General features: G+C 43.9%; 1 protein-coding gene across 1 annotated transcript in view; it reads left to right on the top strand.

The window, feature by feature from the left end:
• Nucleotides 1-919: 919 nt before the first annotated feature.
• The window catches only part of LOC144524024 (phospholipid-transporting ATPase ABCA1-like), a 69403-nt gene continuing 60322 nt past the window's right edge, over nucleotides 920-10000 (top strand). The window contains exons 1-4 of the mRNA XM_078259984.1: nucleotides 920-1011; nucleotides 3818-3902; nucleotides 4679-4772; nucleotides 9685-9826. Coding sequence (XP_078116110.1) covers nucleotides 3837-3902; nucleotides 4679-4772; nucleotides 9685-9826 — 302 coding nt within the window. The 5' untranslated portion in view covers nucleotides 920-1011; nucleotides 3818-3836. The remainder of the gene's footprint in view (nucleotides 1012-3817; nucleotides 3903-4678; nucleotides 4773-9684; nucleotides 9827-10000) is intronic.

Below are 10000 nucleotides of genomic sequence, written 5' to 3'. Positions count from 1 at the left end.
GCACGTATCTAGAGGTTTACTCCTCGATGCAGCGGGCCACGGGGTTGACTCTGACATATGGCCCTTTGCACATATATATGCAAAGGGCCATATATATATATATATATATATATATATATATATATATATATATATATGTATACATAATGTCAGAAATAGACATGACATTACACACTGAAACTGAACAAAGTCCATCAACACTGTTCTGCTCATCTACCTCACATATATTTATATCTTAAAATTACAATATTGTTATTAATATTTCACCTTGCCCTATATTTATATTTCAATCTTAAATCTCAGACTCTACTGATACTGCACTATTCCTTATGGTATATTTCTAATAATGTGTGAAATATATTGTCATACTGTATACGTAACAGCAGTGGCGGTTCTACACTGAATGGCGCCCCGGGCGAGCCCCCCCCCCCCTCCAAAAAAAATAATGAACTATTGTTATTACAACAGGAAACACACTTTTTAAGGAGCACAGTCTCCACCTCCAACATTTTTAAAAGACAATGAACACAACTCTGCCCCAACGGCGACAGTAGAGGCTATGAGAACGTCCCAGAAACCACCACTGTCCTTTCTGGTTTTATTTTGTTGTTTTTAGATTACTTTTTGGGCTTTTCCACCTTTATTTTGACAGGACAGCTAGGTGAGAAAGGGGAAAAGGGGGGGGGGACACGCAGGAAACTGTCACAGGTCGGACTCGAACCCTCGAGTACGTGTGCGCCTGCTCTACCCACTGAGCCAACCCGGCCACAGCCTTTCTGTTTTAATTCTTTATATGTTAAGTGAGTACTCTGAGAGTCAATGCTTTGCTTGTTTACTCAAACCTGGCCAATAAAGCTGTTTCTAATTAAATATTCCACGGTGTTTTATTTTGAAGTTCCCGGGCGGAAGTGCAGAGACCGCTGTGAGTTGAGTCTCCGGCTGCGGCTCAAAGAGCAGATCAGATTCTGCAGAATTAAGACGGAGCAGCAGCCTGAAAACATCTCCTACACGGTATTTACCCTGCTACTCCTCTTCATCAGCCTCTCACTCATCTTCACCACTCCTTCATTCACCTTTTAACCACTTTAGGGGCTTCATTTTCCCGCTCTGGCGGCGCACAGCTGTTAAAATCCGATTTTGGGTGAAAACAAAGTGAAAACTGCAGCTCGCTGCTGAGCGTGTTTAAAGTGAATTTAGAAAAGATGCTCATCTTAACCCTTGTGTTGTCTAAATGAAAAATGAACTCCTTTTTGACGCTTTTCTGACATTTATATCCCTTTCCTCGACACTTTTGTCGCTTTTTTCTGCTTTTTTCTACGTTTTTGTCGTATTTTTCTACGTTTTTTGATGCTTTTGTGACCCGACCACCACTAACACCAACTTATTACCACTTGCTTCACACTTATTTTTGGAAGTCATGGACAATAATCCTCATTTGTAGGGAATTCTACCTAATTTGTGATTAAAAAAAACGCCGAAATGATGAAATATTGAGACTAATATTAGAGGAAATGTGTGTTGATGGATAATCGGAGACTTCAGAGACTCAAAGTTTAGTCAGAATATAGTTTGGAAATGCCAAAACTTGAATAAAACCTCCGAAATTAGTAGTATTAATAGTGATCATGAATACATTTTTGGGTAATATTTCTGATTTTGACATTTTGAAAACGAGGAGACATGAGAGTTGATGTGCTTTTAGAAGAGATTTTAGGATTTAAAGAAAGTGGCCTGAATGTCTCCTTAAAGAGACACAGTTTAAAGATTAGATGCTTTTTATGAGCTGCTGGTAATTATTTAATAACTGTTAACCGTCCTCGTGTCCTCGGGCCAGAACACGTGATCAGACCCCTACTTCCACTGGTTATATAGCATTTGAAGAACACCAACCCAACGGTGAGAGGTTGGTTTGAAGGATCCGAGGATGAAGATCCTTCCGGGTCACAGGTCCAAACGTTAGAAGTTCAAGTTGTTTTTGGTATTTTAATAAATGGGCTGCAGGTGCAGTTGGCGTGGTGGCCGCTAGGGGGCGCTGCAGCGGCCCCTCCCGGGATGGGATGGAGCCGCTGGGGGCGCTGCAGCGGCCCCTCCCGGGATGGAGCCGCTAGGGGCGCTGCAGTGGCCCCTCCTGGGATGGAGCCGCTGGGGGTGCTTGGGGCGCTGGGGGCGCTGCAGCGGCCCCCTCCCGGGATGGAGCCGCTGGGGGCGCTGGGGGCGCTGCAGCGGCCCCCTCCTGGGATGGAGCCGCTGGGGGAGCTGCAGCGGCCCCCTCCCGGGATGGAGCCGCTGGGGGCGCTTGGGGCGCTGGGGGAGCTGCAGCGGCCCCTCCTGGGATGGAGCCGCTGGGGGCGCTGGGGGAGCTGGGGGAGCTGCAGCGGCCCCCTCCCGGGATGGAGCTGCTGGGGGCGCTGGGGGCGCTGGGGGAGCTGGGGGGCTGCAGCGGCCCCTCCTGGGATGGAGCCGCTGGGGGAGCTGCAGCGGCCCCCTCCCGGGATGGAGCCGCTGGGGGCGCTGGGGGAGCTGGGGGACCTGGGGGAGCTGCAGCGGCCCCTCCCGGGAGGGAGCTGCTGGGGGAGCTGGGGGCGCTGGGGGAGCTGCAGTGGCCCCCTCCCGGGAGGGAGCTGCTGGGGGAGCTGGGGGAGCTGGGGAAGCTGCAGCGGCCCCTCCCGGGAGGGAGCCCGTCATTTAAACACCTTTCTGTCACTTTTAATTCAACTTTAGTGAAATGTATGAAGTCCTATCAGGAGACTTTAACTATCAAAGATGATTAGATCTTATTACAAGACATCTTACTGTGTGTGTGTGTGTGTGTGTGTGTGTGTGTGTGTGTGTGTGTGTGTGTGTGTGTGTGTGTGTGTGTGTGTGTGTCTGTGTGTGTGTGTGTGTGTGTCTCTGTGTGTGTGTGTGTGTGTGTCTCTGTGTGTGTGTGTGTGTGTGTGTGTGTCTGTCTGTTTCTGGTAACTATGGAAACAGAGATACGTAATTAATTCATTTAAAAACAGAAAATGTATTTTCAGCCTCTAAAACAACAGAGATTTAATCTAATCAACGTCTGAGTTCATCAACCCCCACCCCCCCATTCACTCATTCATTCATTATTAAGTGTTTCCTGTGTGGAAATGGATGGGGGGGGGGGGTGTCATTAACATCTGTAAGTGCACTGAGAGCCTCTCAGGTTTAACATCGTCCTGACTGACCTGATCACGCTCCTGTTTATAGTCTACATGTTTAAAGTCATCTTTATCAGGACCCTATTTAGAGCACACCAATCTCCATCCATATATCTGTCACTTTAATGTGTAGGCTGCACCAATCTCCATTCATATATCTGTCACTTTAATGTGTAGGCTACACCAATCTCCATCCATATATCTGTCACTTTAATGTGTAGGCTACACCAATCTCCATCCATATATCTGTCACTTTAATGTGTAGGCTGCACCAATCTCAATCTCTGTGTGTGTGTGTGTGTGTGTGTGTGTGTGTGTGTGTGTGTGTGTCTCTGTGTGTCTCTGTGTGTGTGTGTGTGTCTGTGTGTGTGTGTGTGTGTCTGTGTGTGTGTCTCTCTGTGTGTGTGTGTGTGTGTGTGTGTGTGTGTGTGTGTGTGTGTCTCTCTGTGTGTGTGTGTGTGTGTGTGTGTGTGTGTGTGTGTGTGTGTGTGTGTCTCTGTGTGTGTGTGTGTGTGTGTGTGTGTGTGTCTGTGTGTGTGTGTGTCTCTGTGTGTGTGTGTCTCTCTGTGTGTTATCTGCTGTGACCTTTGACCCCGGTACCTTTGAGTCGTGTGATGGCTCATCGTGTGTGATATTTGTGTTCACAGCGGAGCGACAGCTGCAGCGATGTCCGTCTCCACCCAGCTGGGTCTGCTGCTGTGGAAGAACTTCACCTACAGACGCCGACAGACGGTCAGTTGCTCTTCATCACAGCGCTGCACTCATTCTCCCAAAAACCGTTTCTGTTTAACCCTCGTGTTGTCTCCCCCCACCGCCCGTGCACTTGTTGTTGTTGTTGTTGTCGTCTCAGTTCAGAATACAAAATTAACACTTTTGTGACACTTTTTTTTTTTTTACATTTTTAAACATTTTTTTTTACTTATTTTGAATTTTTTTTTTTTTATACTTTTTTTTCGGGGTTTTTTTTGTCATTTTTTACATTTATGTTGTCCCTTATTTTGACACTTTTTTCAATGTTTTTGTGGCTTTTTCATTTTGACTGTTGTTGCTTTTTCCCACTACCACCAGTACCGTAAACACACCACGGACACCACTCATTACCTCTATACTGTTATACTCATTACCTCTATACTCATATACTCATTACCTCTATACTGTTATACTCATTACCTCTATACTGTTATACTCATTACCTCTATACTGTTATACTCATTACCTCTATACTCATTACCTCTGTACTGTTACACATATTAGAGGATGTCAAAGTTGAGTCAGAACTGTTTAGAAACTGGGTGAATTATTTTTCAAATGCTATAAATTGAGTAAAAACAACTCAAAAACCAATGAAAGTGGTATTAGGACAACAGGAGGGCTTTTCTCTATTTAGATAACCTATTAGTCAGTTTGAGTTGTTTAAAAACATCAAACTTGTGTGATATCAGCTTGTTAAATGTGAACATAGCGTCTCTGTGTTACTGATGTTTGTGATGTCACTTCCTGTCTCTCAGCTTCAGCTCCTGGTAGAGATCGTCTGGCCGCTCCTCATCTTCTTCATCCTCATCACCGTGCGCATCAACTACCCTCCGTACGAACAGCACGAATGTGAGTTTAAAAACTTCATCTGTCTGCTCTCTAACGGGAGCGTACTGTCTCTCTGAGGTTAACAGGAGCGTACTGTCTCTTTAAGACTGCTCTCTGAGGTTAATGGGAGCGTACTGTCCTTTAAGACTGCTCTCTGAGGTTAACGGAGCGTACTGTCTCTTTAAGACTGCTCTAACAGGAGCGTACTGTCTCTTTAAGACTGCTCTCTAACGGGAGCGTACTGTCTCTTTAAGACTGCTCTCTGAGGTTAACGGGAGCGTACTGTCTCTTTAAGACTGCTCTCTGAGGTTAACGGGAGCGTACTGTCTCTCTGAGGTTAACGGGAGCGTACTGTCTCTTTAAGACTGCTCTCTGAGGTTAATGGGAGCGTACTGTCTCTTTAAGACTGCTCTCTAACGGGAGCGTACTGTCTCTTTAAGACTGCTCTCTGAGGTTAACGGGAGCGTACTGTCTCTCTGAGGTTAATGGGAGCGTACTGTCTCTTTAAGACTGCTCTCTGAGGTTAATGGGAGCGTACTGTCTCTTTAAGACTGCTCTCTGAGGTTAACAGGAGCGTACTGTCTCTTTAAGACTGCTCTCTGAGGTTAACGGGAGTGTACTGTCTCTTTAAGACTGCTCTCTGAGGTTAACGGGAGCGTACTGTCTCTTTAAGACTGCTCTCTGAGGTTAACGGGAGCGTACTGTCTCTTTAAGACTGCTCTCTGAGGTTAACGGGAGCGTACTGTCTCTTTAAGACTGCTCTAACAGGAGCGTACTGTCTCTTTAAGACTGCTCTCTGAGGTTAACGGGAGCGTACTGTCTCTCTGAGGTTAACGGGAGCGTACTGTCTCTTTAAGACTGCTCTAACAGGAGCGTACTGTCTCTTTAAGACTGCTCTCTGAGGTTAACGGGAGCGTACTGTCTCTTTAAGACTGCTCTCTGAGGTTAACGGGAGCGTACTGTCTCTCTGAGGTTAACGGGAGCGTACTGTCTCTTTAAGTCTGCTCTCTGAGGTTAACGGGAGCGTACTGTCTCTTTAAGACTGCTCTAACGGGAGCGTACTGTCTCTTTAAGACTGCTCTCTGAGGTTAACGGGAGCGTACTGTCTCTTTAAGACTGCTCTCTGAGGTTAACAGGAGCGTACTGTCTCTTTAAGACTGCTCTCTGAGGTTAACGGGAGCGTACTGTCTCTCTGAGGTTAACGGGAGCGTACTGTCTCTTTAAGACTGCTCTAACAGGAGCGTACTGTCTCTTTAAGACTGCTCTCTGAGGTTAACGGCAGCGTACTGTCTCTTTAAGACTGCTGTCTGAGGTTAACGGGAGCGTACTGTCTCTTTAAGAGCGTCAGCTGTTAGCAGCTGATTATCTTTGGGTATTAATGGTTATTGTCTGAGTTTATGGCTGCTTATCGATGTGTTGAAGGTCACAGAGCTGAGTTCAGGATCCATGAGGTCACACACCGTTAAATAACTCGTTAGCTTAGCTTAGCATAAAGACTGGGAACAGGGCTGTAGAGCCAGCATCAGAGGTCATTTTGTTGCTTTTTTTAGACGTTTTTTGTCACATTTTCCGACCTGTACTTAACACATTATGTTTAAATACAGGTGCATATACAGGTAAGGTAACTGGGGATTTAAACAATGATTTTGTCTCCGTTTGCAACCGTGAAGCAGTGAATGAATGAATGAATGGATGAATGGAAAGGTACAAAACCTTATCACACAAGGCTGATATAAAAGAGACTTCAGATACAGTATTAGGGGACCACTAAGGTCTATATAAAAGAGACTTCAGATACAGTATTAGGGGACCACTAAGGCCTATATAAAGAGACTTCAGATCCAGTATTAGGGGACCACTAAGGTCTATATAAAAGAGACTTCAGATACAGTATTAGGGGACCACTAAGGTCTATATAAAGAGACTTCAGATACAGTATTAGGGGACCACTAAGGTCTATATAAAAGAGACTTCAGATACAGTATTAGGGGACCACTAAGGCCTATATAAAAGAGACTTCAGATCCAGTATTAGGGGACCACTAAGGTCTATATAAAAGAGACTTCAGATACAGTATTAGGGGACCACTAAGGTCTATATAAAAGAGACTTCAGATACAGTATTAGGGACCACTAAGGTCTATATAAAAGCATCCAAAGAGCACCATGTCATGGGACCTTTAATAACGGTAGCTGTGTTCTGAATAAGGAGCTCCAGGCGCTGTCATTTGCTCTTCCTGTTTCTGTGAGAGAATATCTGAGCAGTGATTCAGCGGCGAGCTGTTGTTCAGACATGTTGAAACTCGCCACTCAGAGACAAGTTCACTTTTACTCTCAACTGTCACATTTAAACACAGCTCCTGAATCATCTCTCTGTCAGATATCTGATTCATAGTTCATGTTCAGCCTGTTAATATTTGTTCTGATTTGAAGGGCAACTTTAGATTTTTACTCACTAAAAGTTCTGTTGTTGCTGCTGACAGACTCAGATTATTATTCTAAGTGTCTGACAACATTATGGGATGGATCCCTACAGAGATAGACCTTTTAGTTAAAGAGGAAGAACCTTTTAGTTTAACATGTAACAACCCGGACATCACCGTCACCAAACTACACCAGACTCCATGTAAATAATCAGGACTTTTATCATCGTAAAACACACTTCATTCAAAGTGGACAGAAACTAAATCAAACTACCAAAAGCCGTCTTGGTTCATCTTTCCACTGTTCCAACAATCACCACTCTGGTTTGGTTGAAATAAACCTTTAATTCACCCATTTACATGTGGAAATATGCTGGCTCTATACACGCTAAAAGTCCTGATTATTTACATGGAGTCTGGTGGAGATATGCTGGCTCTATACACGCTAAAAGTCCTGATTATTTACATGGAGTCTGGTGGAGATATGCTGGCTCTATACACGCTAAAAGTCCTGATTATTTACATGGAGTCTGGTGGAAATATGCTGGCTCTATACACGCTAAAAGTCCTGATTATTTACATGGAGTCTGGTGGAGATATGCTGGCTCTATACACGCTAAAAGTCCTGATTATTTACATGGAGTCTTGTTGGTTTGGTGATGGCGCCTTTTTTGTGTCCCTTTTCGCCAAATGTTTTGTCTGTTTTTGTGGCTTATTTGAAATGTTTTGGTCTTGTTTTTCATGGCCAGGTACACGCTGAAACTACACCTTGAGGGGGGGGGGCATCCCCAGAAAGTAACCCTTGTTCTGGAATGATTTCAGATAATATATTTAGTTTCCTGAGATTTAAACAAACCGAGACTCAGGACTTTCCTGAGAGTCTGTTCATCTGATCTCCTTCAGAGGAGACCGTAGTCCTGACGCCTTACAGGCTTTATTTCTGGCTTTTGTCGCTTTTTGAATATTTTGTATGTTAACGACATTTTTGTCATTCTTTCCGTGTTTTTGTCACTTGTTTCAGGGTTGTTGTCGCTTTTTGTCTAGGTTTTTTTAGTTTAGTCCCCATGTTTTTGTAATTTTTACCCCCATATATTTATCACTTTTTTCCCATGTTTTTGTAAATTTTCTTAGTTTTTTGTGGCTTGATTGTTGTTTGAGTGGTATAAACCCAGCCGTGTGTGGTTGAGGTTCCTGGGATTTAAAGCCAGCGGAGACGGACTGCTGACTAGTGTCTTTATTGATGTTTCCCTTAAAGGAAAGCTGTGAATCTGAGCGTTATCTAATCTGCAGCTGTGATTAGAAAGCAGCCCGTTGGCAGGCTGAAAGGTCCCCAAATGTTCCCTGATATCTCCTCTCTGCTGGGGGGGGGGTAAAGGTCGTATCGCTGTCCCGGCATCATAAACCAATCACAGGTTATCTACCTGCGGTGTCTTCAGGTGAACCAATGGACCGTTGTTCCAACGCAGCAGCAAGATAAACGGCTTCAGATTAAATCTCACTAACTGCACGTGTTCAGAAAGTAATGAAGGGTCATTTCCTCCAACCTGGACTCTTATTCTTACATGTTTGTGTGCCTGACTGAGGCTAGTTGGAGGTGTCTATACTATAAAAGGGTAACATAATATTAATATAATAGCAGTGTCATGATTTTGATTTGAACACTTTAAAGTCCCAGAAATATGAATGGAGTCTGGTGTGCACACCAGACTCCATTCATATTTCTAGGGACTTTAATGTGTGTTGGAATTGTCCACGGTTTACAACTATAACATAATAATAATAATAATAATAATAATATGATAATAATAGAGGGGGTGTCACAGTTTCGATTTTTATATCATGTTTTGTAAACAAACACACGTTAAAGTCCCAGAAATATGAATGGAGTCTGGTGTGCACACCAGACTCCATTCATATTTCTGTCACTTTAAAGGGTAACTTCTTTTTTCTTTAGTTTTTTTTGCTGCTGACACTCAGATTATTATTATAAGTGTGTGACAACATTATGGGATGGATCCCTACAGAGATAGACCTTTTAGTTAAAGAGTAAGATCCTTTTAGTTTAACATGAAACAGCCCCGAAATCACCATCACCAAACCCACCAGACTCCATGTAAATAATCAGGACTTTTAGCGTGTATAGAGCCAGCATATCTCCACCAGACTCCATGTAAATAATCAGGACTTTTAGCGTGTATAGAGCCAGCATATCTCCACATGTAAATGGGTGAATTAAGGGTTTATTTCAACCAAACCAGAGTGGTGATTGTTGGAACAGTGGAAAGATGAACCAAGACGGCTTTTGATAGTTTAGTTTCTGTCCATTTTGAATGAAGTGTGTTTTACGATGATAAAAGTCCTGATTATTTACATGGAGTCTGGTGGGTGGATTAGCTGTAGTTGTTTACCAAGATATAACCTGTACGGGAGTATGTTTTTGTCTTGTTGTTGATTACTCTATCTGTAAAGTGTCCTGAAATAACGTCTGTTATGATTTTTGTTTGTCTGCAGGTCATTTTCCCAATAAGGCGATGCCGTCGGCCGGCACGTTGCCATGGCTACAGGGAATCCTCTGTAACGCCAACAACCCGTGCTTCAGGAGCCCGACGCCGGGCGAGTCTCCGGGCGTCGTCGGGAACTTCAACGGCTCCATGTGAGACGCTTTACAGACTTTTATTCTGAAACTCCATGTGAGACGCTTTACAGACTTTTATTCTGAAAACTCCATGTGAGACTCAATTCAGAGACTTTTATTCTGAAACTCCATGTGAGACTCAATTCAGAGACTTTTATTCTGAAACTCCACGAGGTTTTTTTTCTTGTAGAA

Source organism: Sander vitreus, chromosome 10 (assembly GCF_031162955.1).
Source record: "Sander vitreus isolate 19-12246 chromosome 10, sanVit1, whole genome shotgun sequence".
NCBI lineage: Eukaryota > Metazoa > Chordata > Actinopteri > Perciformes > Percidae > Sander > Sander vitreus.
The sequence above is the reverse complement of the archived record's forward strand: the minus strand, read 5'-3'. Positions and strand labels throughout refer to the sequence as shown.